The 27,259-nt window shown below is 41.3% G+C and overlaps 6 protein-coding genes across 12 annotated transcripts in view; 2 read left to right on the top strand and 4 right to left on the bottom strand.

Moving 5' to 3' along the window:
* Positions 1 to 95: 95 nt before the first annotated feature.
* On the bottom strand, positions 96 to 2,185 carry ppk16 (pickpocket 16). Its single transcript, XM_017079272.4, has 6 exons — positions 1,734 to 2,185; positions 1,368 to 1,670; positions 737 to 1,200; positions 514 to 682; positions 285 to 382; positions 96 to 229 (listed from the first exon to the last, which is right to left on the bottom strand). Exons 1-6 carry the CDS (start codon positions 2,183 to 2,185, stop codon positions 117 to 119), a joined length of 1,599 nt encoding a protein of 532 aa, XP_016934761.3. The 3' UTR covers positions 96 to 116.
* Positions 2,186 to 2,266: 81 nt separating this feature from the next.
* Positions 2,267 to 5,098, bottom strand: ppk11 (pickpocket 11). Its single transcript, XM_070997627.1, has 4 exons — positions 2,981 to 5,098; positions 2,798 to 2,930; positions 2,502 to 2,605; positions 2,267 to 2,433 (listed from the first exon to the last, which is right to left on the bottom strand). The coding sequence occupies exons 1-4, from the start codon at positions 4,251 to 4,253 to the stop codon at positions 2,267 to 2,269; spliced, it is 1,677 nt and encodes a 558-aa protein (XP_070853728.1). The 5' UTR covers positions 4,254 to 5,098.
* Positions 5,099 to 11,373: 6,275 nt separating this feature from the next.
* On the top strand, positions 11,374 to 17,621 carry IP3K1 (inositol-trisphosphate 3-kinase-like protein). 2 transcript variants are annotated; one of them, XM_017090230.4, is made up of 4 exons: positions 11,374 to 12,006; positions 15,651 to 15,791; positions 16,134 to 16,243; positions 16,491 to 17,621. In XM_017090230.4, exons 1-4 carry the CDS (start codon positions 11,734 to 11,736, stop codon positions 17,308 to 17,310), a joined length of 1,344 nt encoding a protein of 447 aa, XP_016945719.3. In that variant the 5' UTR covers positions 11,374 to 11,733; the 3' UTR covers positions 17,311 to 17,621. The 2 variants fall into 2 exon arrangements, with proteins under 2 accessions (XP_016945719.3, XP_036678166.3); XM_036822271.3 differs by lacking the exon at positions 11,374 to 12,006 and adding an exon at positions 15,170 to 15,285.
* A 383-nt stretch (positions 17,622 to 18,004) lies between these two features.
* Positions 18,005 to 19,038, top strand: LOC108008288 (alpha-ketoglutarate-dependent dioxygenase alkB homolog 4). The gene is made up of 2 exons (XM_017072103.4): positions 18,005 to 18,768; positions 18,827 to 19,038. Exons 1-2 carry the CDS (start codon positions 18,044 to 18,046, stop codon positions 19,014 to 19,016), a joined length of 915 nt encoding a protein of 304 aa, XP_016927592.3. The 5' UTR covers positions 18,005 to 18,043; the 3' UTR covers positions 19,017 to 19,038.
* A 90-nt stretch (positions 19,039 to 19,128) lies between these two features.
* On the bottom strand, positions 19,129 to 20,367 carry LOC108009656 (transcription factor E4F1). The gene is made up of 2 exons (XM_017074179.4): positions 20,064 to 20,367; positions 19,129 to 20,010 (listed from the first exon to the last, which is right to left on the bottom strand). The coding sequence occupies exons 1-2, from the start codon at positions 20,187 to 20,189 to the stop codon at positions 19,153 to 19,155; spliced, it is 984 nt and encodes a 327-aa protein (XP_016929668.3). The 5' UTR covers positions 20,190 to 20,367; the 3' UTR covers positions 19,129 to 19,152.
* A 3,553-nt stretch (positions 20,368 to 23,920) lies between these two features.
* Positions 23,921 to 27,259, bottom strand: part of nAChRalpha6 (nicotinic acetylcholine receptor alpha6) — a 102,483-nt gene continuing 99,144 nt past the window's right edge. For 5 of the 6 annotated variants that reach the window (XM_017081326.4, XM_017081318.4, XM_017081333.4 and 2 more), the window contains 4 exons: positions 25,658 to 25,767; positions 25,378 to 25,592; positions 25,138 to 25,311; positions 23,921 to 24,399 (listed from right to left, as the gene is read on the bottom strand). In XM_017081326.4, the coding sequence (XP_016936815.1) occupies positions 24,315 to 24,399; positions 25,138 to 25,311; positions 25,378 to 25,592; positions 25,658 to 25,767 (584 nt within the window). In that variant the 3' untranslated portion in view covers positions 23,921 to 24,314. Of the gene's footprint in view, positions 24,400 to 25,137; positions 25,312 to 25,377; positions 25,593 to 25,648; positions 25,768 to 27,259 lie in introns of those variants that run through there. The other variant, XM_070997641.1, reaches the window with a different exon arrangement.

Below are 27,259 nucleotides of genomic sequence, written 5' to 3' on the forward strand. Positions count from 1 at the left end.
TACAGACGATTTATAGTGCTAACTACTGCTCATCAATCAGAGCTCTAATGAAAGCGTGTCAAGTGGAGTGCCGTGCAATGGTGTGTGCAAAGAGATTTAGCCCTCTATTTGCTGCTCTAGTCCCGGTTGATGTAGTTGAAAACTGGCCTAAATGTGAGGAAGTAGAGGAACTCAAAGGCCGTCACTATGCTGAATCCCATAATTAGCCCCAGCAGACCGCCAAATGAAGCTGTCAAAGAATGAGTAGTAATTTAGGGAATCATATGGAATGTTAGTTTTCATACCCAGGGCGGACAGCCAGTTCTGGAAGATGTCTGTGCGATATCTGGTGCTCATAAGATCGCTGAAAAAGACATGCAGCAGAATATTGTCCGAGGCATTGCTGTTAGTGATTAAGTAAGAAATATTAGAAATTAGGAATTGCAATTGGAACTTAGGAGTTCTTATTGAGTCATTAATAGAAAATAATAAACTACACTTCAGGAGTTTTTTATTTGAATCTTAATCCTGTACCTGTATGTCGGACGGTTGGCAAAGTAGCTCATGTCCAGCCGGCCCGTAGTACTCTCAGAAACATAATGATTTGATTGGCAATCCGGGAGACATCCACATGGAAAGCCATCCGTCTGTCGTACAATCGACAGCGAGAAATTCAAATTAGCCAGAGCATGGGAGAAGAGTCCTAAAACAGTATGATATAATATGTTATTGATGGAATGTGAATTCCCTCACTCACTTTTGCTGCGAGTCATGCAGTTGGTTTCCAGCACTCCGCAAACTTTGAAGGAGCCGTTGTTGTAAACATACGGCGGAATGCATTCGCAGTTTTCGACGGTCATCCGGACCCGACACTCAAACATGCAATTGATGAAGGAGTACCTTCGGAGACCGTGCATAGTTCCCTCGCTACCAAAGAGGCAGTTCCTCATAGACACATCCAGGCGGCGAATATCGTTAGTGGCGTAGGTAGACTCCGGATTTATCCTCACAAAACTCTCCCTCGTGGTGGTGACGACTTTTGTTTCCGAGTTCTCATCCGGAAAGTTGTAGGCATCGTGGAGGAGCAGACGGAATCCATAGCCACTGAAAAAGGTTCCGAAATAGTCAGATATCATGGGATTCAGCAGCACCGAGAGACCCGTGGGATACCCGCAGCCTGTGACGCGATATGGTCGCTTTGGAACCTGATATGCGATTTTCCTGCAATGTAAAGTTGAAAATACAATACAAAAATTTAAAGGTACAATCATTCCTTAAAAAAAACTTGAGGCTACTCTTTTAATTTCATGAACATTTGTTCTTGAATAAAAACATTTTGTTTATCTGTTTCAGTTTTTTTCTGAGTGTATTTAACTTCTGAATCTTACTCTGGAAAATTATTCGAAACACCGCCAAAGTAATTAAAGGTGCAGCACTGCCCCTCCATAGTATCGATGCGTTGGAAAAGACTGTCACATCTCGTATTGATGCCCTTCCAAATGCATCTGGAGATCATATCGATACATTCTGGCGATAATTGCTGGGTGAGTCCGTTGAGCGTTAGATTATTAAGGGATAAAATCCTATCGTACATCTGCAGCGAACTGTTGCTAATCATGCTGTCCAAGGGCAAAAATGTTAGATTGAAGAGGTTGTGGAGCTCGGATCTGTTAACACCCGCTGGAACTTGCCTGTAAAATATATGGAAATATTCGTATAAATTATAAAAATTTAACGACTTTATTAGTACTTACATTTGTTCCAATAAGGTGAGTGCCTTGTTCCTAGATATCTTGTTAAAATTGCAAATGGTGACCGCTGGAAAGGGAATGTTCCAGGTGGGAAAGTGCGAGCTCTCGATAACGGTCACCGTTGGGGTTTCCTGACTCCAGTACCAGGACACCACGACCAGGACAATAGAGGTAATGACGGCCAGTATCACAACCACTATCCAGAACCATCGCTCGTTACGACTGATGTCCTGGCGAGTGATGTAACTAAATCCATGGAGGGAGGTGGTCTGGCAGTAGTTGCGCATATTCTCGGAGAACCATTCTCCGATATGGCGAAAGCGATGCTTTGGTTGGATGGGGTTTTGTAGATTATTGTGAATGTGATCACTGCGATTCCGACTGGCGGTCGTGGTGGCCATCTGTTGGGCCTGAACCTGTCGCAAATCGAAGATACGCCGCTTTTTGAACGCCATCTCTGCAGGCTGACCTCCCTGGGTTAACTGTGACTGGAACTTCGAGCTAAGGTAATTAGGCCAGCTCCTAATTAGCCCGCCCTAATGACCTCTGGTGTGCCCCACCCTCTGAATCCTTCGTTGTCGCCAAAGTATCTGTTGCTTGGTAAGCCAGTTGCATGTGGGTCGCACACACGTAAAGAAAATCAACTCAAAGACCGATACAAAACTGCAGCCCATAAATAGACTGGTTATGCCGCCAAAGGTTCCTGCCCATAAATTGGGTTGTTTTATGAATGTCATTTTTGATGACCTTGTAGGTCATTAGTGGACTTGCCCATAAATGTCATCCAGTTTTCGTAGACGTCTAAAATCAGTTCCTCAGCCAATGGTGAATCGTAGTAGACACGCAGACGGACTTCATTTGTCGGATTTAAATAGCTAAAATATTGATTAAGGGTAAGAAATATTGAATAAATAAAAGAATTAATTTTTAAATATTTAGTATTTTATTTATGAGGGCCCTCTTTGTTGTTCCTCAAGAATGTTTAAGTATTGTTCCATATTTCAGGTGATAAACACACATTTATCTGTTAGTAAACATTTAAATCATTTCAGTATGCTATAAACTACCTTGAGTTTTCCGTGTTATTATTAGTCATTCCCTTTATTAGTCTTATATCACCCTGAAATTCATAGCGATTGAATTCACATGGCGGAAGGCATTCGCAGTGCTTTTGTTCTCCTTTGATGATCTCATTGTTATCTGTAAACACTGTGAGATCAGAATGGTTCCGTAAGTAATATACCACTTACCAGAATTTAATGCGCACTGAATTTGCTTTAGGTCACAAATTTTCCAACTTTTTTGCCCAGGAGATTTTGGTGGAACACAGGAACATGATTGAAAGATTTTTTCAGTGCGGCTTTCTGCTTGACAGTTCATTTGATTGTATTTATTAGAAGTGATTAACGGATATTCTTTTGGCAAATAGCATTCTCTTTCCTGAAGCGATGCACTCTCCAGATTTGTAGTGACTATGTTGACAAAGGGTCTGAGCATTATGTGAGCCTCGGATCCACTTGGGACCGGGAACCTAGGTGTAAACTCATTGGGTATCTCGTGGGATTCATGTATAAGAACCTCTAAACCAACCCACGTTGATCTCTCAATGTCCTCGTCACTGGACTTTAAAACCAAACTTAGTCCCAAATGATAGCTCAAAAGTTGCTGACCGTAATTAAAGCTACAGCACAGGCGTAGGTCAAAAGTCCAAATGGGCTGCATTTTCTCTAGGCAGTCTTTCCCTCGATTATCCCACTGACAACTTTTTATTTGTGGACAAATTGGAGAAGAAAAATCTTCAAGGAGTTCTAGCCAACTTACATTTCTCATAGTTAGCTGTTCTATTACAGAATTGTTCATAGATGGAAAAGACTGAAGCACTTCCGCTGACAAACCCAATTCCATTGCTTTGGTATTTAATATTTTCTTGGAAATTGAACTCAAGCCGCAAATGGTGACTGCTGGAAACGGAACTTCCGCCGCGGGCTTCATCATTGTGTCCATAAATCGTATAGTGGGCATTTTCTTTGACATCGACTGTGACATGATTACTACGATAAGTGAAAGCATCACTGCAGTGCAAATAAGGAGCCACCAGAGAATTCGCTGCCAGGTTTTGGCGCCCACAAAAATGTGAAAGCCATGTATGCTGGCCATTTCGCAGTAGATTTCAAATCCCGTTTTTCGTTTACACAGGCCATCGTCATTACGGGCTCGCAGGAATGCCAGACATCTGGGCAAAGGCAGCTCATTAAACCGTTTTGAGAGTTTAAAATACCATCTGACAAGCCTTAATCTCTTTAAATTCTTCCTTAGATTTGATGTGTTACCAACTGGCTTTGCGAAACGCTGAAGTGGTTGACATTTGTTTGGTTTTTTAGGTCTTAGGTAATTCTCAAAGTTCACTAGGTACACGGCTGGCGGTGGCGGTGAAACCTCTCGAGGTAAATCTGACATGACTTGAGTTGAAATAAAACACACCGAATTTTCTTTTGATCTGTGAAAGATATATTGTTTTCTCATCTTTATATATACCAAAGCTTAATGTCATTAAAACGCTTTATAGGGAAGCCACACGCCCTTAAGCTGTTAAAACCACAATCAACCTTATCATATCTCTCAACTATTGAGGGTCAGTGGGAGTGGGAGGAGGACTTTCACCTCGATTACTGTGTGTGCTTAGATGTAATCGAGGCAGTGAATCAACATTGAATGTTGTTGCCTTCACACCCCCAACTGTAGAAACAATTATCCCACATTTTATTTGTCTATGCGCAACTGGCTACCGAACTACACAGCCGATAAGCTCGGTAAATATGAATAGGAAATTGTTTGCAGCAAATATATTATTATGTGAACTTCCTACTCGCTTCACCCCCTTGTTGTTATTGTCTTTGACTTAGCACTGCCTTGCTAATGAGCTAATTTTTATCTGCCTTCCAACCGCCCACAATTATGGTGTTCAAATATTCCACTCGTGTCAGTTGGCCAAATTCCAAGTGTCATTGTAGTTCCAATTTTTTTAAATGTGCTATTTGCCTTGGACTGGGTTTTTCCAAATTTATATTCGGACCTGTGTCAGCTGATTAGTTAAACTGGCTCTGATTTCCAATCTGTTAGATTTTTATGTTCACGATTGCTAATCGCATAATCACGCCGTTCCCTAATCTATTTACGAGTATTCAAAGTCATAAATGTGTCAGATTGTAAGCAATGTGTAAGCAAGGTGATAAGTCCATTCAGGTTTAAGGGACTTGATTTTAATTGGTGTCGTTGAAAGTTCAGAAAGTGCGCGATTGTTATTATAAAGTTTAGAGGCGTGTGCAATGATGCCGAATTTTATTCTGGGCTTGTGGTTTCTTTGCTTTTTTTTGGTGAGTACACCTGTAATATAAAGATAAGGGAAGTATTCGGAATTACTAGATAATCCAAACAATTGTATTTTTTATCTATAGATATTTTGAATGTTTTATTATTGTTTATGTTTCTTAGGTATCCCTTTCAACTAAAAATGTCTTACACACATTAGGATGTTTATTTTACATGTTATGTACATGATGAATAATGCCACATACTTTTGGGGATTGCTTTAACTTTTCAAGATTGACATAGGATCACTTCCGATGAACAATTATTTTAACGGAAAACCCGCTAATTGTTTCCGGCATCATATACACGTAATTTTCTGATACCCATATAAATCCCACTGAAACTAAGCAAATATTTTCTCTGCAATTATTTGCGAGCAAAAGTGATTTGTGGGTGAACAAATATTTGAATTCAATGGAAATGTAAGAGCAATAAATTTTCCCCTGAATTGGGGTTCGCATGGATTTAATTATCAGTGGGTTTGTTCCGCTTTTTTTTTTTTGTTTTTGGCCCGTTCCCGGCCCAAGGTTGCCAAATCTTTCTAATGATATTCCGCAGGCATTTCGCCGCTCATTTGCATGCCACGTGCCCGGGAGGCGATGTCTCCCGATGTCTGCCAATATATTACTCAATTATGGTTCCGATGGCGGGGCCTGATAAGGAGCCAGAGCTCAGTGGAATTAACTGCTTGGCTTAATCGATCCGGGACAGATGCACTCAAGCTTCGAGCGCGAGAGTTTCGCAGTTCAACCTGGGTTATTTTGGTGCATTCGAGTATTAATAAACCCAGCGTAACGGCTCAATCCGGCCAACTTGCGTCATGCAACGGTAAAGACAACTTTATCTCCGGATTTCACACTTCCCCCAGATCCTGATTCCCATTTTGACCGACTGACGTGGCCCTGAAAAATGCTGGCGGGCTATTTTTGGTACTCCTTGGGTTGTAAACTCATTTTGTTTGCGATACGAGATGGAGCAGAGTCATTCCTCCATCCATTCACTCGTCCAGTTCTTACATATTTCCAAGAGCCCCCCTCGGAGATCTTTGTCTTTGTGCTGTATTTATTATCATCTGGTGCTGATTTATGTGGTTGTTAGCTTGCGACTTTTTTTTTTAGCGAAACTAGAGCGAGGCTAATCTCTTGCAATTGACGCAAATTGATTTTGCACTCGAAATCGAACGTTCTGCCTTGGCTTCGATTCATGTTTATACCCAGTTTGAATAAGCGTTTCCGAAAAAGGAGAGAACGTGCCAGGTTCTACGATGCAGAAAACGTGATTGCCTCAAAGTCATGATCCCCCAGGAGGTCACTGGATGTTCAATGAGCCCGACTTTCAAGAAGACCATCCACAAGCCATGTGCCTAATAAAATTATTAGCGTGACATCCATATTCCACTTTATATTAAATTATATTAAAGATCGTTTCCATGGGAGATATATTCATATTTATAAATACTTTAAGATCATGTGCCGAGCAGTCTTACAAAAGTAAACGAAAAAAACTGAATTGAAGGGGATGATATAATGTGAATAAGAAGAAAGTCTACTTAAGATTGTTGTTCTGTAGCGAAAGATTTAATTGTCAGTTTTAGCACAATCGACTGGCTAAAACACAAGGCAGCCGTTGTTTTCTGTTTTCCTCATCGCTTTGGATCGTTTGGTTCGAATCAATCAAATTGTTTACACGCCCATAAATAATTATTCTTTTGTTTGTTTGTTGTTGCTTCCCAGTTGCCCTGTTGGTCAGGTTCTAATTTTATTTGCTCCAGCAAATGATTCCCCTGCTATTGTTTCAGCCGCTGGCATTTTTCCTTTGGGGTCCGACCCCAGATTATCGGCAATGGAGAGTATCGCATTTGCAGCTTTATCAGCGGCTCGCGCCATTCACATGTTGAGACACTATTTTTAGAAACAGTTTGCGAAAAATCATTCACAAAACAAATGATACTCAAATTAGCAGGTTGATAACCCCTAGAGGAGTCCAAAATCCCGGGCCAAATAAACTAAGCTGACAATTTTAAGCCTCGGAAATGAGCACTCACTCAAATGGTTGCCAAGTCAGGATATTTCAATAAATTTCGAGTGGTTGCAATGAAATCACCACTTGAATATAGTTTCTCAGAAAGCTGGCTTTCAATTCAAGTTCGCAGAATTCATCATCTCAACCAAACGACCACATTGTGACGTATTTCATTGTTTGGGGAAAATCTTCCATAACTCTGTAATTCCCAATACACACATTTCTTATCAGCATTCAGCTCATCTTTATTAAATCGTGACGTTTGTCGGTCAGGCCATACTCATGATTATCAGCAACTGCATCTTTTGGAATAACGAGGAAAGTTTTCAAACATTTTGATGACAGTCATTTCCTGTCGTTTTGTACAGTCCTAGATTCTTTAGAAGAACTTTCGTTCGGTTTATTATTTTAGTTTTAATGAATCATTGGAATTTCTGTATTAGTTTTCTCTAGATCAAAAGATTTCTTAAAAAACATACACATAGTACTCAACATTATGTCATTCTTTAAAAAATTCGCGCTTTCTTAAAGGCTACTTGGTACTTTCCCCACACTTGGCCCATGCCCTCAGTATATTTATAAATTGGGGTAAACCGCAAAATGACATATTTAGATATTGTAGGAAAGGCAATGACTACAGCTGTTTAAACACTTGGTTTAGCTTGTGGCTTACACGTTTTTTTTGCGTTTTCATAAGTAAAGTCAAACACTGAACCTGAAGCAAGAAAATACAATGGGAAACGCTTAAAGCTTATGAAACATTCTACAAACATATCGAACACACACTACACTTTGAGCACCGACCAATTCAAGGACACTCTATAGAGTTAAGCAAGAAAAATGTAATCCAAATTAAAGAAAAGTGCGAGTCAAATATCAGGCCAGTTCATTGATCTCCCAAAGAATTAAATTCTGCAGACGTTAAGACAAAATGCAAAATGTGACTCGCCCATTTTGATTACCAAATCAATTTATTTCGAATTCCCCAAGGCAAAATAATAAAATACAGGTAGGTAGGGTGACTGATCTTGAGAAATCCTTTCAGACACGTCTTGCTCTATATTAATCAATGCCACGTTTTTAAAATGACACTCACAGCTTGATTTAAAGATAGCGATTCTAATTTTAAACTCATTTTTCAATTTCCCAGCTGGGCAGTTTAATTGTTTGAGCGGCGCCAAGCTGGCGTCTATAGTTCTCTCTTCTCGTACATATATTTTTATAGATATATATATGAAGATCGGCGACTACAAACACTCCCACATGGAGAATATGTTAATGAGGAACGCTTTTTTTTGGAGCTTGGCTGGTCTTTGCGTTTTGTTGACTGAGCTTAATACTGTGACGTCAGGAAAGTCATTGAGCTATAATTTAATAGCGAGCGACTGCTCCGTCTGGCGAACAAGTAAAACAAAAACTATAGCAAACATTCTTTTGTGGAGTGCGAGGATGATTGAAATCCAAACAAGAGGAAGAGAAGCCAGCGGAGCTACCTGAGCGCCATATTAAGTTATACTTATGACGAACCATTCCGATTCCGAATCCGAACTCGAATCCGATTCTGAGCTTGAGCCAGTCCAGTCAGCTACGATAAAGTCGCGAGATTAAAAAAGTCAAGTGACAAGACAACCAAGTGCGTCAATCGTCGGGGCAAAAAGCGAAACAACATGGTGACGGAGTACAAAAGTCCGTGGATGGAGCTGCATCTTGGTTTTTTTTCTGGTTCCTGGCATCTGGATTCTTTGTCTGGAGGTCTTAGCCACTGGTGCGTGCAGATGGCCCATCCCCATTCCTTCTCCCAAAGCCTCCACTCACCAAAGCTCAGATCGTGACAAAGAAATTTCACGCAAACATTACGTTTGACGTCAGGCCTACGATGATGATGGTGATGATGATGATCAGGGTCTGGAACCGGGGCTGGGCTTTTCAGATGGGCCGCCTTAAAGTTGGGATCTCTGATCATTCACTCAAGTGGGAAGTGCCATTTGAATCAAGATGCGAGACGCCAATAATATTGCTTAATTGAAGTGCAGCCCCAGCAATGCAATGCAGGGCAGTAACGGGTTTTATTTTTTAAAGGGGTATAGCCTAACCCTGGTATACCTCTTATATTATATCCATTAAATTCACTTTTGGATGTGGTTTCAGCTCCAATTACTTTTATGATTCATTTTTGTTAAAATCAGCTTAAGCTTAAAATATGATCTGGAATTTTTGTTATAGGGTAGTTATTATAAAAGGTTTTTTTTGTTCTTAGAATAGGTTAAAATTATATTAAAAAAATCTTGGGGTTCTGGTAGAAAAATACATTTTTTATTTTGAAAATAATATTTGGGTACACTGACATACTAGCTTATATATCTTGATGATTAGTCGTTTTTTTAATTTTTTTAAATTTTCTTTGGTTTTTTCAACGTGTGTAATGACCGTACGACCTGGTTTTTATCGATCGCTTTAATAGTTCGTAATGTGTGAGCAGCTAGTTGCTCGACTTATTTTTAATAGCTTCAACTGCGCCGGACTAGTAATTATGGCCGGAATGGTGTTGTTGGGAAAGTTGGCTCGTGGCCGTCTGATCACGTGCCCGGGAAACTATTGTTACTCATACGCCACGTTGCCGCCGTCCGTCTGCAGAAAAGTTCAATGCATTTCGAGGCAGTTTCCCAAGTAATTAACATATGATGGCTTTGCATTACAATGACGAGGCCTGCGACAACTGACTGCTACTGTCAGTCCACTGACGCAGTTGCCATGTGGGCAGCAGGAGGAGGATTCCAGGGGGAGAATGCAACTCGAACTCGGGGTTTGTATGTCACTCAAACTCAGACTGACGCACGCATCTAGATGGGATTGAGATTGGGATTGGGAGCGGGAATGGCAATGGGTTTTGGTAACGAGATCCATATGAAATATGCGCATATGTATCTTTCGGCCGATGGCCATGAACTCGATGGTCTGCAATATTTGGCGCAGTTTTCGAAGACAGTTTGCATAATCCCCGATCCCGAAACATTGCGCAGTTGGTGCGATTAGCATTGCAGATGGGTTCGGGAATTTTGCCAAGTTCAACAGCAGATCAAATAAAAGAAGTCGCGACAGTTCATTGCCTGGCCTTAAATGGCGCCATCTGTCTGCCCTCCAGTTCTTCCCGCGCTCTGGACTCCAAGATCACTCTTTTGCGCGTCGCCAAAACAAAAATCTGATGTTGTTTTTCTGGTCTAGGATTCTACGAGTTCTCCCAGCTCTAATGTATTCGCTTTCAGTTGTTTTCCCTTTCTTTGCGATGTGAAATTCTGAGTAAACAATAGTTTTGTTCGTACTTCGGCGAGCCCTCTGGAATAAAGAGGTGTAGCGAAATGACGATCGACGCATTTGAAATTTCTCGTTTACTACACATATATGGATTAATCTCAAAAGGGGTTTGGCAGAATCATCATGACATTTACATTCAAGGTTGGATTAGTTAGATTGGGGTTTTACCCCATTTTAGCAATTTATTAATTGAAAGTCTGAAGGTTAGAGTCTGTACCTGAATTAAGCAGAAAGTCTTTTTGGTCCTTGAGCCTTAACTTGAGCCCTATACCAAACAAAAAAAAACAAATTAGTCATACAATTTTATAGTTCTCTGATTCCAAAGCTTTAAATTTGACGTCAATAAGTTCTAATAAATAAATGTTGTTTTTAAAAAATATTTATTCTAATTTACATTTACTTACTAAGTTCAAGATAAAGTAATCTTTAATTTCTTCGGATACTTCTTTATAAACTTTCCACTTTGACAGTTTGCTTTGAATATAAATATTTTAAAATAATATAATATTAATAATATAATATTAATATTAATATTTTTATATTAATTATAGTTTTTGATAAATACAGTTTTTAATAATATATAAATCTCAATGAAGCTATGCGATCTTGTGATTATTGCGTTGTGATTATTCCGATATGCATTATACATATTTCCAAATATAATCCCTCCTACTTTTCTTTATCACTCCCAGCGGCTCATTCCTGAAATATCCAGAAGACTAATTCGATCAACTCTGATTCCTCCAGAGGGTGTAGCCCCACCCTCTCTCGAGCTCTCCCCGGCGCTCTCGTTCGGTGCTCCCCAGAGAGGATCCCCCACGACACGTAACTCTCTTCGCACTCCAATTCCCAGAGAGAGCACTTCGTCAAATTTCCGAGACTCGAACGAGCGACGACAACTGCCGATCCGGTGATCACAAAACTGGCTGCCATATGGCGAAACCAGTTAGTCGCCTCCCAGAGATCCGCCGATTCGCCGCGATCGCAGTGCCTATATACAGTTCCCAACGGGACAGAGCGATAAAGATAAAAGTGCAAAAACAAAGCGCACTTAGATAAAGATAACGAAGTTCCCATGCCAAGGCACAGTGCAAGTGAAGTGAAACGAGAACGCAGTTTCGAATAGGAAATACAGAAGTACTGAGATATAGCAGCCGACTATCGGAGTCAGAATGCAAATGTGCCGAGCATAAAATCGCAAAGCGTGAAAATCTACGAGTTTCCAAGCGATATATATATGTATAGAGTTGTATAGAGACCAACCAAGTGGAAAAAAATAAAAAGTGCGCAACCGATCCGAATGACTATGACTTCAACAGTACTCCAGCGGCCTATTCAAGCCAAAGCAGAGAAGAAGGCCTCCAAGGCAGCCAGCTCTACGAGAAGTCGATCCACGATGGCCTGGTCAAATGAGAAGCTGCGCTTCTCCTGCATCGACAACATTGGCCTGAAGCAGCTGTGGAAACTGATTGCCTTGGACACGAGTGCTCCCTCCAAGCAGCACAATGCCATGATGTTGGATGTGGAGCAACAGCAACAGCAACAGAAGCAGCAATCGAACAATAACAACGAGGTAAGTGGCCGAAAGAAAAGAAAGCTTGTAAGACCCAAGCAAACCAACCGGGGTAGTGACGTCAATGAGGATTGGGGCAACGCATCCACATCCGCGTAGAAAGCCAACTTGCAGAGAAAGTGACCAAAAAAATAAGCAAAATCAGACAAAAAAGCATAAAAAACCAAGTTACGGAGTGGTGGTGGGTAAACTCCAATTCCGGGCCTTGAATGACGTCTGTTTGTTGTTGATATACTGTTGAAACAACTGTGGTATCTACCCAACCACCCAGTCAGCCCCCTAACTATGCGAAAAGCAAACAGAGTGTGGGAGATCGGCCTGGAATTCCAATAATCCACGTAACGCCAATTTGCATACTACGGTGGATCTGTGGGCCTCCGCTAATTAAGGCCCAACAACAAGAGACCCGTAAACGTAACTCAGCCGGACACGGCCAGTTATGATCACACATCTGACAGCAGATTGAGATGTGGTCTCCCAGAGGCGTCGCTCGTCCAGTGGACAATCGAATCGATTCATTTGATTCCGTTTCATTAAAGACAATTGATTCGTTGACAAAGAGCAAAGACAGAGATGAAAATGGAGATTGAACTCCCTTTTTAAGCGGACAAGTCCTTATATCTTCTGGTTAAAAAAGATATTACAAAGTCCCAGACTTATTCACTCTAGCTTTTGTTTCTCTCAGTGTATCCGATTTTAACGAGCTGAGCACTCTTGATCATTTCAAGTGTCAAGTGCAGCGGCCCACACTCTTTATGGCCTCAGTCGTTATCGGTTAATTTCGGCCATTTTAATTTTTCGCTAGCTCAAGATCAAGGCTTCCGACAAGAGCGAAGGTTATTAGAAGATCGGTGATCGGGTTTGGGGAAGCCACTAATCTAGTTTCTATTTTAAGCCACTGGTATTCCCCTTTAATCCCCATCATCTTTATAATGTCGCCAACATTCGTTGGTTGGAATTGGCGGTGAATGTCGAACTTTCGCAGAATGATTCACATGGATTTTCGTGTAAGCGCGATGAGTGCACTAAAGGGAAAGACGCTATTCGTATTGACGTATATCGTGGGACTAAGCGGATCCGGTTCTCCTCTGGCTAACCGTTACTCATGACCAATGAACCACTAGAACTGCGACTTAGATTGATGGTGCTGCTGCTGAAAAGAGAGTGTAATGGTGGATGGTTCAAGTTTTCTTATAGTTTCTGGCCCCTTGGGCACGGATCTAACCCTCTGCTGATGGGTTGAGTGTTGCGATAATATTTTTTTAAGCCAACTGGTTTGTACCCCCATTACCCCCCATCCACCCTTCCAGGCGAGCCCCTCGCCCTCCGTTCGCTGGATTGACGTCAATGCAAATAAACTCCCCGGCGAATCGAGACTATCGATATATCGATGAAACCCCCCCGGACAGTCTGGTCCAAAATTATGGCATCGTCTGGGGGTTCTTATAATGTCAGGGTTGTGTTCTACAAAACCTGCGAAGGCTGCTGCACCTGAGTCACGCCCCCAGAGCGTGGATCCTGGAAAAACGGGTTTCGGTGGCACGTTGCAGGTTCAGGGCCAAAAGAGTATGTTTATAGGCCCTGGGATCAAAAACTTAACATGAGCTGGAGGTGCCCTCTGGGTGCTCAAGAATCGAACATTCGGACAGTCGAAAAAATTTCGGCAGGTTGATTTTGTTTAATTAACAGCTCAGCCAAAGCGCCTTGACGTCACGCGCATAAATTGATTTTGACTCTTTTGTGTGCTTTAATTTTTTTTCTGTTTCTGTTTCTGTACGTTAACACGTTCGTCCGGCGGCTATCGAAAATGCTAAGTAGTCATAAATAAACACTACTAAACTGTGAGCTTAGTTAAACGCCGGAATATCAAAAAACAAAAAATATAACTAAAAATAACACTGAGGCTTGAAACGGGGCCGAAACGCACTCAGAACCCGAACCCGAACTCGATCTCGAATTTGAATTTGAACCTTAATAAACGCGAACCGAATCGCTCAAGCGAAAAATGCCGTAATTTTTTACCCCATGTCAGAGTTAAAGTTAATTATTGTTTTTGCTCACTTTGCGGTTTGGATTTCCATCTGTCACAAGTGATTTTCGCTGAGGTTTTCCCTCACCAATTTTCCCTCAGATGTTTGCATACACGAGTGAACAGAGTCCAGACGATGAGATAATTAAACATGTAATGGCATATAAAAATGAAGTAATAATGCTCAGTACTAGGCCCAGTTTCACACACAGAATGACGCACTTAAACTAATCCAAATTACTGCCTATGTGCTAATTTTACTCAGGTGTGGTGTACGTGCAAAAATGTGCGAATATTGGATCGAATGTAGGAATGGGCTCGTTGACAATCTGTAGTAAATGCAGTTGTAAAACAAGTAGTCAATGAATAAAAGCCGCTGACGTCGATTAGTTCGCTCGTTGCTATTATTAAATCCCCGTTAACTCCGGAGCGTAACGTGTAACTCTCGATAAAGGTCAGCGCTGACGACACGATCGTCGAACCTCGAATATTGGTTAATGGAATTTGATAGGCGGTATGCCCCACCTCAAACGAATGTGACATCTTATTAGCTCCTAATTAATACATAATAGGGGGTTTTTGGTTTGCCATCAATACAGAAATTCGATCAGAGAAGGCCAAAGAGTTTGAATGGGGCCTATTACCATAAAGTTTTGCTATATAAAATTTCACATTCAAAGCAATTATGCGGTCAGCAGAATCGCGTGGGGCGCCATTCATTATCTCTAACCCATTTCAGGGGGTTTAGCGGGTAAGCCCGGGTATTTGCGCCCTCAAATCAAACATTTGCCAACCGCTAACTGCCGCAAAATGATAAGACCGAGATCATACCATACCCCAGCTGATAAGGAGCGATGACCCTGGCAACGGGTGTTCACTGTGGCAGTGCCATGCACCCCATTCCTCGCTCCTCTTGATACGCGTGACGAATTTGTGCCACATATGCAAATTTGCCTTTACTCTTACGTAAAGATTCGCAGTCGGAGCAATGCTATTAACCCAAGATTACGGCCGTTGGTAGGAATCTGCCTTGTAAAAAAGACGCAGCGTTATCTGGGCAGTTAAGATACGATAATAGTGGGGAGATAGTGAAAAAAACAAGAGCAGAAGCTATATAAGAAGCGGGGCATAAACAAGTTCCGAGGCATTTACCTTAATTAGTCAATTAATCAAAGCGGCGGAGTGAGGAGTGAGGATCGGTTCGGAACGGATTTTATCGGATTGGATTGGATCGCCTTCTACGCTGACAGGTCGTTATTTGTTATGGCCAATGCTTATGGCTCAATTCGCATAGGCAGCACAAAAACAAACGCCAACTTTGCATACTAAGTGCCTCATTAGGGACACGGCAGTGCCGGGGATCGGTCGTAAACCACACACGACGACCCATCAAGCTGCTCCGTCTCTTTTTATATAAGCATAAACAAAAAGGGGACCGCCTAGAACTTATTCGCCGCTTGCCAATGCATTCGGCTTGAATTAACGCCTTCGTGAGTCACAGTTGGTCATAGAATGCAATTGAAAGTTTTCAATAACATTTAGGTGCTAATAGTTTTATTTGACTGTTTGTTTACTTGTCAACTAACCATAGACCTTTCCATCTCTCTCATTGCAGCGCATACCCAATGAGAACTGCGACAACTTGGCCGACTATTTGAGTCTACAAAGAGCGGCCCAGGCTCAGAAGAATCACATCCCGTCTCAGGCCCCCACCGCGGCCCCTGCCCAGATGTCCCTGCTCAAGTTCTTGGCCATTGTAAGTACCCGTTGTTTACCCACATGTCATGTCAATTGGGCAGAAACTTTCCACCAGAGCAACCCCAAAGCTTCCTGCTCGAAGCCTCGGTCAATTCGCGATCCGTTGGCCTGGCAATTCGCACTGCCTGCATAAATTTCACGTTTACGAGGCTTGGGGCGTGGCGCTCGGGCTGGCAAATAAAATTTGTTTCATTATTTATAATCGCAGCCGGGCGTTGGACAGTAATGTTTCGCACTGGCGAAAGAGCGCCTTAAACCCGTTCCCAGCTGTGATAAAACGCCGATTTATCAATGAATTCGTACTCCTTCTGTACTAAAACCTTTTTTCTTTTGTTTCCAGAATGCCCTAGAGTTGAGTGCCCCAGCAACGCCACATCTCCTCCAGCACCAGCAGACTCAGACGCAGGCAAAGCCCAAGGGTTGGATGCAGCTTTCCGGTCACCCAGAGAGGTAAGCATCTAAAAAGATACAGGGGTCATTGGTATATGGCAGGAAAAAACTCTGTTTTATCAGCTCTGAAGGGGAAATGTTCCAATCGGGTTTAAGTTTTTATCTCTTAAAGTGCTCTTTGTTTTATAAATATTAAAACCATTTATTTATTGTGTAATTTGGGTTAATGCAGAGTCTTGCTATATAAAGAAATTTAAGCAGAGTTCATTCAGATTATTAACTTTAAACCTTTTTCCTTTTTTTTCAGCATTGTTCCCACGTCCACCGGAATAGTGCGGAAGAGGATCTCGGGTCTCGAAGACAACGAGGTCCATGCCTACCGACTGATCTGCCAGGAGCCACAGACCGCTCAGATAGTGCCCGCCTACTTTGGCATACAGGAGATGCAGGGGCAGCACTACATCGAGCTGCAGGATCTGCTGTCGGGCTTCCGGGATCCGTGTGTGATGGACATCAAGATGGGCAGCCGCACCTTTCTCGAATCGGAGGTCAGCAATGCCACCCTGCGACCAGATCTCTACCAGAAGATGATCGCCGTGGATGCGGGAGCTCCCACGCCGGCGGAGCACGAGGCACGGGCGATTACCAAGTTGCGATACATGACTTTCCGAGAGTCGCTCTCCTCCTCGCAGTCAAAGGGTTTCCGGATCGAAGCGCTGCGCCTGCGCGGACGTCCGCCTGTCAAGGATCTGAAGACCTGCCGAACTAGCGAGCAGATTGGCCAGACCATCGAACAGTTCCTGGCCGCACGGCGATCCGTGCAGAAGGAGCTGCTGAAGCGACTGAAGCACATGCGCCTGGTCATCGAGCAGTCGTCCTTCTTTGCCCGCCACGAGATCGTTGGCTCCAGCATCTTCATCGTTTACGACGATGACCGCGTTGGCGTGTGGCTGATTGACTTTGCCAAGTGCCGGGAACTGCCGCCTCAGGTGAGGGTAGACCACCGCAGCCCCTGGACTCCAGGAAATCGGGAGGAGGGTTTGCTCCGCGGAATGGACGAGCTCATCCGCTCCTTCGAGGAGGTTTACGCCCGCTGTGGCTCCCATCGCGGCTGCCTTAAAATCTAATGGATAGATCGATTGCACCTGCAGCTGGATCTGCACCAAAAGACTGATCACCCAAGCTCCATTTGTAAAGAAAAAAAAGGATTCATCGCATCGCCCGGGCTGAGCTTATTATTATTATCTTGTTCCATATTGGAAAAACCTGGATTCAGCTCGGGCACCGTTAGAAAGTGTAAGACTAGCTGGAGAAGAAAATAACGATTAGTATTGATCACCAAGCAGCATTTGTTTGATTGAAACAGGTTTAAATTAAGTATTTGTGGAAAGCAATCTAGACCTGAACACAAGAAATAAAATATCTTAAGAAAATTAAACTTGGGTTGTTTCTTTATTGTATAGCTGGGAAGATTTTTGGAGTTACAATTGATCATGCATTACCATCATCGATAAATAGCCAAAAAAATATTTATTAAAAATGTATGAGTCTAAAAAGGAAATAATTAAATCAAAAGGAAAAAATCCGAACAGAAGAGAATAAAAAATTAAAAATATGGTTAGGTCCTTAAGACAATGTATCTAAATTATTACTTAATAATTACTTATGAAAGGTCAGAAAATGTTCTGATTGCATCTTCTGTTATAATTCAAATTGGTTAACAGCCCGCCAACTAACGACTTAACAGCAAGCTGTTGCAATAAACATCTGCTGGTTTTTGGTATTTTTTTTTTGCCGATATAAATATATATCGATCTTTGTCCATCTCTATTACTAGCGTGTTTTGGTGCAATTTCCAGGATGAATACAATTCGTCCTTGTGGTTGCAAGGGCGTGCGCACCTGTTTGAGTTGCGAACAGGACTTTCAGATAGCAAAGCCCTCGCTCCAGGAACAGTTCCAGCAACTGGAATCTTGGTCGTATTGCGTGCAATGCGAACTTCTGCAGCCTGGTTGGGACACGACCAAGGTGCAAGGAGCCCATGGAGAACACAAGAAGAACGAGGGCCTTCCTCTGCCGGGAATCCTAGTGCAAGAGGAGTTCCTCACCACGAAGGAGGGCTCTCAGCTTTTGGCCGACCTGGACGCTTTGCCCTGGGACATCTCGCAGAGCGGACGACGCAAACAGAACTTCGGACCCAAGACGAACTTTAAGAAGCGCAAACTCCAGGTTGGATCCTTTGCTGGATTTCCCCGAACAACGGAGTACGTGCAGCGACGCTTCGATGAGGTTCCTCTGCTTCGTAACTTCCAGACCATCGAACAGTGCTCCCTGGAGTACGAGCCCAGCAAAGGAGCCAGTATAGATCCTCACGTGGACGACTGCTGGATCTGGGGCGAACGCGTGGTCACAGTCAACTGCCTTGGCGACGCCGTGCTAACCCTCACTCCCTTCAAAGTCCAGCAACCGGGCAAGTATAATCTGGACTTGGTGTCCCACTACGAGAAGGAGCTTCTGGCGCCGCTACTAAGTGAAGACGAGCTAGCCAAATATGAGGGAAAGGTTCTCCGCATTCCTATGCCCAAGTAAGCTCAGATATTATACACTACTCATTGTCATACTAAACCCGGTTTTGCTTTTTAGCCTCTCCCTGATTGTTTTGTATGGACCAGCGAGGTACCAGTTCGAGCATTCTGTGCTGCGCGAGGATGTGCAGGAGCGTCGTGTTTGCATAGCCTACAGGGAGTTCACACCCATGTACATTAATGGAGAAGACATACTTAAAGGAGATCCTGTGAGAGAAAAGTCCCAGCTATTCTGGGAAATAAACTAGCCAATGGCTTATAAAAATGTAAGATGTAACATGGTAAAAAATGGAAAATGTTTATGACCCACGTCCCCAGATATTTTAGACATAAATATTTAGGAAGTAAAAAGTCTTAAAATTTTGTAAAAGTAAGTCCACTTTATTAAGTGCGAGGACTGTCCCGGTCCGCGGATGCCGGCTTGTAATCAAGCAGTGCCACCTGAGCGGGTAGCTGAACGCCGTGGATTTTCTTCAAATGAGCCCTTAGGTTGCTGCTGGTGCTGAAGCTGTTGGAGCAGACAACACACTGGTGGTTTGAGTGCTTTCGGCGGATGTGCTCGTTGAGATCGCGCACCTTGGCAAAGGCGGTGGTGCAATACTTGCAGACGTGAGAGTTGCGCACATGGGTCTTTAGATACTGCGGCGAGGCGTAGGCCAACGGGCAGTACTGACACTTGTAGATGGCCTGACTTCCACTGGGCTCCACGTCCAGCAGGCGATTGGCCTCGTTGTACTCGTCCAGGTTGTAGTGCTTTAGTTCGACAGCCGCGTAGTCCACGGTGCGCATTTCGTAGGCAGGTGGCTCCAGTTGCTGTAGCCGCGAGTCGGACAGATCCAGACGTGGCTGGGTCGTGGTGGCGGGCAGAAACTCGGACACGATGAGCGAGTCCTGATTGGCCAGCTTCTGTGAGGGTTTTGGCACGGTGTCGACTATTTTCTCAGTTGGTTTTGTGTCGGTCAGATGATCGGGTTCTAATACTATAATATCCAGGGGTATAAACTCCTCCCATTCCTCTTTTTCTCCTCCAGCCATCTCAGTCACTTCAAGCTTATGCTGCTCCTTAAGATCCTCTAAAACTTCCACATCCTGGCACATCTCCACCTCCGCTTCGTTGTAGAGCTGAAGGAGCTGCTGATTGGCGAACTTGAGCTTCCGGAAGAAGGCGTAGTGCTGCTGGCACTCTTCCAGACATATATTGCAGATCATGGGCAGCTCCTCAGTTAGATTTAGGGCTATATCCTGGAGGAGATTGTGTGCTATGATTGGATTTAAACTCACTTCTATGATCTTACCCAGCCGAACATGGCCTGTATCAGCTCCAGGACTGTGTGATCCGAACTGCCGCTGCTCCTGTGCTCCCTGATGTCCACCGCAGCGCTGTCCACAAAGCATATCCTGCACAACTTCCGCAGGTCCATTGCCGTTTTAACGAAGACAGGTAATTTTAGGCCAAAACTTGGGACTCCTTTGGATTATAATTATTTGTATTACACTTCCTTGAATGTTTTGCTGGCACTCCGTTATTTTTACTGATTGAATTGCTGGCAATTAGCAATACAAAAAATTATTTAGTATAATCCTCTAGCTAAACAAAACAAAAACAAACTGTCATCGATAATATTTGCTTGAAAGTATCGGATTCTTTCGATCTATCTGTGCAGTATATTTTAGTATTTATCATTCACTATTTTAACGGTCGACTTGCGGTCCTACTAATTTTCAAACTGTGCTGTTATTTTGTTGGTCAATTTAATTTAAGAGTACTTCTTAAAATATCATGACGTATTTGTCTTACTTAAATCTGTACCTGAAAATTCGGAAAAAAAACACTCGTCCTTTTAATTCTCTTTTCAAAATAAATTTTTATTCAGTTTTTGTGTTTTTGTTGCAATCATGTCTCTCGATTTTTAATATTAATTTGTTTATTATTTAAATCATTTAATTCCTTTGTTTTTCGCTTACAATTAATTATTATCGTCAATGTGACGAAAGTTATTTGTCTGCCAATAATACTTATCGACAACAGACTTCTTGCTAATTTTTTCTTTTTCTTTCTGTTTTAGCCATTTTTTTTACATGCATAATTTTTGGGAAGATTTTATGGTTTTTTTTTGCGTTTGGCAATCGACAGAAATTCAGTAACGGTTTAATAATTATGCAAATAGCTATTTAAATTGATGGTAGTTAGACTTGGGACACAGGCGGAGGTCTGGATTTGGATTTGGACTCGGGATGGCTTGTAGGTTTCTGCCCGGGTGAGTTTGGTGCTAAACATTTGCAGTTTATAGACTAAGTTTTTCTTGTCGTTTAGATAAATGCTAAATTTAAATATATTTGCCTTGTTTAAAAAAGTGTCTCGAATCGGTTTTTAATGCGCTATTTATTGTTGAACTCTGTTTAATTGCCCTGGGGGTGAACATGCGGAGTGCAATTGAAACGAAAATCGAACTCTTCGGTTTGCTTTTCGGATTTCTTTATTTTTGTAATACAATACGAACAATTCGAATGCTTCATGTCTGACTGTGTGTGTGGGCGTGTACCAACCGTTTTGTAATTAGCTTTTTGCATTTCGCGATTGCGTGTAACTCTGATCAGAGGAAATTAGTTATTACTTGCAAAGTAAGTAAGTAAGTAGTAGAGTTTTCAAATGAAAAAACATGTTCCTTTACTACAAGTTTGGTTTTCGCGGTAATTTCATTTTCATTTTTAAATTCGTTTATCGTTTTAGTTTTTTCTTGCCACCCGTCGTTATCTCATTATATCGTTATCTCGGGTAATCGCGTAGGTTGCCCTCTCCTAATGTAGGACGCTTAGTTTATGGCTCCTTCTGCAGGTCACCTCATTTTTATAATTGCCTAGTTAACGCTATTTTATTATTACTTGTATTATACATAATCTCGTACATGTAGAGTTCAATCTTTTAAAGAGTGTAGAAAATGGTTTGCTTTTTAAAACAGCTTCTTTTTATCAAAAAGACATCCATACACATATACATAGTTCTAATTATGCGCCTAGCTGCTCAAAGATTAGCACTAAATTAATTATAAAAAAAATTAAATTTAAAATGCACACACCCTCCTCAACTCTATCTCTCCATATTATAAGCATTCAGATTCTGATGCGGATTTTCCTCACACTGATACTTAAACTCAAGATCTCAATATCGATTTAAATCTGATTTTGAATTGGAATATTCGCCCTCGAATTTGGCTAACAATCGAAAAACAACAACCTCATGGGGACAGAGCAGTTTTCGGTAGGATTATGCATCGCTCTGGGCGTAAGTAAAAGTCGTCTCATATCAAATATCGAATCTAAATTTAAATGTAAATGCAAATAAAACATACAAAGTGAGTGTATACACATATAACGCTTAGATCTGATCTGCAGTTCCTTCAGTTGATTCAGCACTCGATTGGGTTCCTTCTGACATTCTGACAGCGGGTGTAGCTATAGGGCCGATCTTATTTCCGTTAAGTAAACTTTTCGTCTGGCTATCAAAAGTAGCTTGTTGTTCGTCACACAATTCTGTTAGAAATTCTCTTTTGGCAGGACAACGTAAAAAAAATTGGGGCTGGGTTACTCGACAAGGGGAGAGAGGAGTGCGATTAACTCGGCAGTGTTGCTATACTTCTTCGTCCTTCAATCATTATCGTTTCTTCTCTTTCAACAAGGAGGTAGGTATTTCATTGATTTTGGTTTTTGTGTAGAAAACATTCACGTTTAAAGGTTTCTTAGGTGGGTTCCGGAAAGAGTGTTCGAGTTTGAGTTCGTCTTTTTGGGGGCTATACCGTAAATATCACTGTTTTGCTTTGTGTAAGGGGAGAGCAGAGTAAAGTAGAAAAAATTCGAAGCTCGTTTCTAGGAATACACCGGGATATACATAGATATAGACAGAGAGAAATCATTCGAAAACTATGCGAAATTTCCAACAAAATTGTGATTTTCTTTTATGTGATTTCGAGTGGCATTGAGTTGGGTTGGTTGGTTGGCTTAGTGGGGTTATGTTCTTGCGCCGCTTTGCTTCTCCTTTCTGCTTAGTGTCTTTAGTTTTGCTCGTTTCCGTATCGATTTATTAAAAATATATCCATATATATATGTGTATGTATATATGCGGTGATATATGTGTCATAAAATATATATACACCTGTTCATCTGGTATTGCTAGTTCGGTTTTTTGGTTTCTCTGGTTTTCGATTTCCGTTTATTACTTTGACTAATTAATTGGTGACTATAACTCGGTTGTTTCGCCCTCGGGTCGTTTGTCTTTATGCTTACTCAATTTGCTACAATATTTCAACAATAAATTTTCTAAAAACATGATGTTCAACGAACATACTTCCTCAATGTGTTCGTGAATGCGTCTTTTAAAAATTAATTCAATTCACTATGAGTATATGTATGTATATATAGACCTTTGTAATATCCATTATTATGTGTCAGTTTGTTACCATTTACAATCTATCTTGCAAACAACTCTTTGAAAGCGTTCCAACGGATGCAAAAATAAAAGCACATAAAATTGGAAGTGAGAATTTAATCGGAATTGGATACGAACGAAAGTAGGTTTTCGTAAAAGTTTCTTCATTGGGATCATATTTTGTTTGCAAACTGGAATGAAGGAAATCAAACAAAATATTGTTGGTCCACGTGATCCCAAAATGAAAACAGAAAGAAAAAATATTATAGCTTAAAAATGCAGACAACAAAGGGTCATCAGACCATAACGTATACCCCCCAATCTTCTGTCCTTCTCCTGTTTTCGTCCTTTCCTACGAATAAATGGATTCTTTCCCTTGTTTTTGTATTTGTCAATTAAGTGCTTCAGTGTCTGTGTGTCTCTGTACGTGAGTGTGTTGCCATTTTAAATACATATCTAATGTCTCATAGGAACAATCTCTTATATATATATATCATATATCTTAGATGTAAGTGTGTGTGTGTGTCTGTCGTCTGTTCGTCGTACATAAATTATATCAACTCAGCATATTAATTAACTTATAACTCTGTTATTGTACATACAGTTACCTACATGTATGTGATGGGTCTGTCTGTGTCAGTGGGTTTACACATATGTAACCCTTGTGTGTCCTGTCCCGCGATGTTCCTTTGTTGTTCTTCTCATCCTGCTCCACCAACTTTCTTTTGGCTATTCCTATGCAAATTTTTGTTTCACTTCTTGTTGTTCGCTTAATTCTTATAATTTTGTGTGTGTGTATGTGAGTGTAGCTTACTTAACACTTTTTTCGGTTCTTGTACGGCAGTAATTTTTGCTTTTTTGTTTGGTTTGTCCATAAAATATTTTTTAGTACATGAATTTGTCTCGTTTCTGTTTTTTTTTCCTTGCGACATTTCTTTGCTCTTTGTTTTACTTAAAAATGTAATTAACAATTTTTTATTTGTATTATTTTTTTGTGGTTTTTTTTTGCTTTGTTTCGAAGCAGCTTCGCTAGTTTTTGGTTTTTCAAAAAAGAACTTAACTAGGCATCTCCCATCCGCAGACGTTTCCATATCCGTAGCTTAATTGTCTAATTCGAGCGTCCTTATTGCACGATTATGTGCGGAGCCGAGAGCAGCACAGTAACGGTTGCAATAATCGTGAAGAGCGTGAAAACAATTAAACAAAATCTGTGGAGTAGAAGAGTAAGCAGAGCGTTAGCAAACAAATCAGCAGGGCCTCCAAACAAAATGGCGTCCGACCGGTAGTCGGCCATCTTTCAATATTTGCGCCACGTGTATGGGTGACTGTGCGTGCGTGTGTGTCTGTGTGCATGCGTGGGCGTCTGCGACTGTGTGCGTTCATTCCGCCGGAAGTCGTGTGGCCTAATTGTTTGACTTGCCGGGCAGGCGACTGTCGAAAGCTGCCGGCTCTGGTTCAATAAGTTCACACCCAATCTCGAGTACATATCTTGAAGTCCATAATCGTGTGAGCATTGCGGATAATGGCTGCTTCAAATTATCAAACTACTAAACCTTGTTCTCAATCTTATGTAATGTTTGTTCTTACAAAAAAAAGACTTGTTGGTCTTGATGATGAAATGGTAGATGATAAGGTAGCTCTTGCCAGAAACTTTGTTTAAAAAAAACCAGTCCAAATTATCTCAATGCGGAATTTAGCTTCTCACATGTTCGAGAAAAAACATTCTTGAAATCAAGCCGCAAATGCTCTTGATTTTGTTTTACAGGATTAAGTTGTTTTAAAATAGAGATAAAAGTACTTTCAAAGTAGCTCCAATTTAGTTTTCCAGACGAAAGTAACATCGCATTTAGCAAACACTTTTTTTAAGCTTATCACATTTAGATAATTATTTTTCAACTTTATATTTTTGCGTATTAGCGGAATGATGCAATGATATTGAAACCTACCTATCCACAACCATTGCCGCGAACTTCCAATCGCCAATCAATTCCGCTTCGTCGTCAGCTTTGCGCATGCGCGCCGTAATAAATTGCAATTCTTTGAGAATTAGGTGAAGATCTTTGTGATTGCAGCCGATGGCCGTGTGGTGCTCCTCCACCGTTGTGGGACGACCAAAGCTACTGCAAAGGTGCATATGCAAAACGGGTTAATCAGAGCTTTATGGAAATACAAAGTTAATGACTTACGCCGACGAACCGATAGCGGTCTGCGAGCCTGATATTGTGTGCCGAAAGTCGTCGTCAATGTCGAGGACATTGGCCAACAGGGACTTGGAGGAGCGCTCCTTCAGCTCCAGCTCCTTCATGCGATTGCTTAATAGTATTGTTTTGCGTGTGATCTTGCGGCCTGGTCGACCCATCCGCAAGATCCAGGGCAGCCATTGTAGGAAAACGGATTTAATCTGGCAACCGGGGAGGCAAAAATCAGGCCGGGAACAGTGGGGGTGCTATGATATGATTAACTCACCCACGGTGGCATCTCGTGGATGTCCGCTGTGCGATGGTGATAGTTGAGCACCACTACTGTCAACACCACCGACGATGCGACCATAAACATGATGCAGTTGAAGTAGGTGCCTATTTAAGGATGGTGCGGGTTTTTTTGGGATTGCAGGTTGCGAGTTGCGGTTTGTGGGGTGAACAGAGAGCAGAGAAAAACCCTATATTAGAGTGGTGCTCAAGGGACTCTTCAAATCATCGAAACACTAAGAACATAAGCTTGAAATTATAATTTACAAAAATCGTACAACATTACTTTAGTTTAGCTTCATTTCATGAAAGACTTTTGTTAGATTTACGATTAGAGAAAGTAGCGTGATCAAAATACTGTGTTGTTACAATGCCGTGACTATGTTACTTTACTCTATATTATTTTACTTTGTGTATGCTACTAAGTAATGTCTAATGAAAGCCACTATATTTGATGTTTACTCAATACTTTTAGGTTTCATTCTTCATCATGCAGTTTAGTGCAAACTGTTTTCACTGGGGATCATGCGTGGGTTTTGCTTTGGCAATTGAGGACGAAATTTGAGCAAAGGACAGTCAAATTATTTATATTTCATGATTGTAATTGTTTTAAATTTCTAAAATTAATTAAATATAATAAATCGCTTAATTTGAAAACAAATTTGAATTTTTTCAAAAATTTTTTAGGTACAAATTTGTGATATATTTACGTTTAATAAACCGTTGCTTTACAAAACGTTAATACATTTCAAGGCATTTCAAGATATTAGTTTTATTCAACGTTTTCCTTAAAAAAAACAATTTCGGCAAGTTGGAATGAGACCATTTTTGTTTAATTTTACTTTTCTTTGCTCTTTCTACTCTAATAAAATACGAACAGCAAGCAATTTTGGTGTGGGCTGGGTTCATCGGTTTTTCGTGTTTGGGTTAGTTATTTTAAACTTGTTCTAGAGAATGCTAGGAATCGATATTTTAATTGCTTTAGCGAACGAATTATGTGTTTGCGATTGATTTAGCGTTTCTGCAGTTTACTGTATGCTCTCTGAATATTTAATAACGATTTAATAGTCGATTTAATTAGTTCATTGTTTTGAGTAGGCTTTTGATACTTGGGTATGAGGAACAACGCCTATTGGCTAATTGCGATTACCTATAGCGTAGAATTAAATATGTACATAGCATTTCCGGTTTGCGGGTGGGTGGATAAGCAAAGCAAGGCCACCCCCAAACGCAAAATCGGAAACAGAATCGGGATAGAATCAAGTGTGGTTATCGTGTTAGTTGGAGCTTGTCTCAGAGTCAAAGAGGTTCAGCCAAAAGTCTAAAGAAGCAGAGGTTGTTCGGTTGGGTTCGGTTTAGTTCTTGGGTTCGGGCATGGGTTCCAAAAATACTCTTGGTTCATCATCTGCAACGCGTGTTTATCCATTTGGAATTGGATCATGCTCTCCATCGCTTAACATTCTTTTACCTACTTTAGTCGGTCTAGTTTGGTTTTTACAAGATTCACTTTGATTTTTAGCGCAAACTTTCGTTATGTCTAAAGAGTACTTTGTACAATCGTTTTTGGTTTTGATATTCATTTTTTGATTTATCATCTAAA

The sequence above is a fragment of the Drosophila suzukii genome, chromosome 2L, assembly GCF_043229965.1.
Source record: "Drosophila suzukii chromosome 2L, CBGP_Dsuzu_IsoJpt1.0, whole genome shotgun sequence".
Lineage (NCBI taxonomy): Eukaryota > Metazoa > Arthropoda > Insecta > Diptera > Drosophilidae > Drosophila > Drosophila suzukii.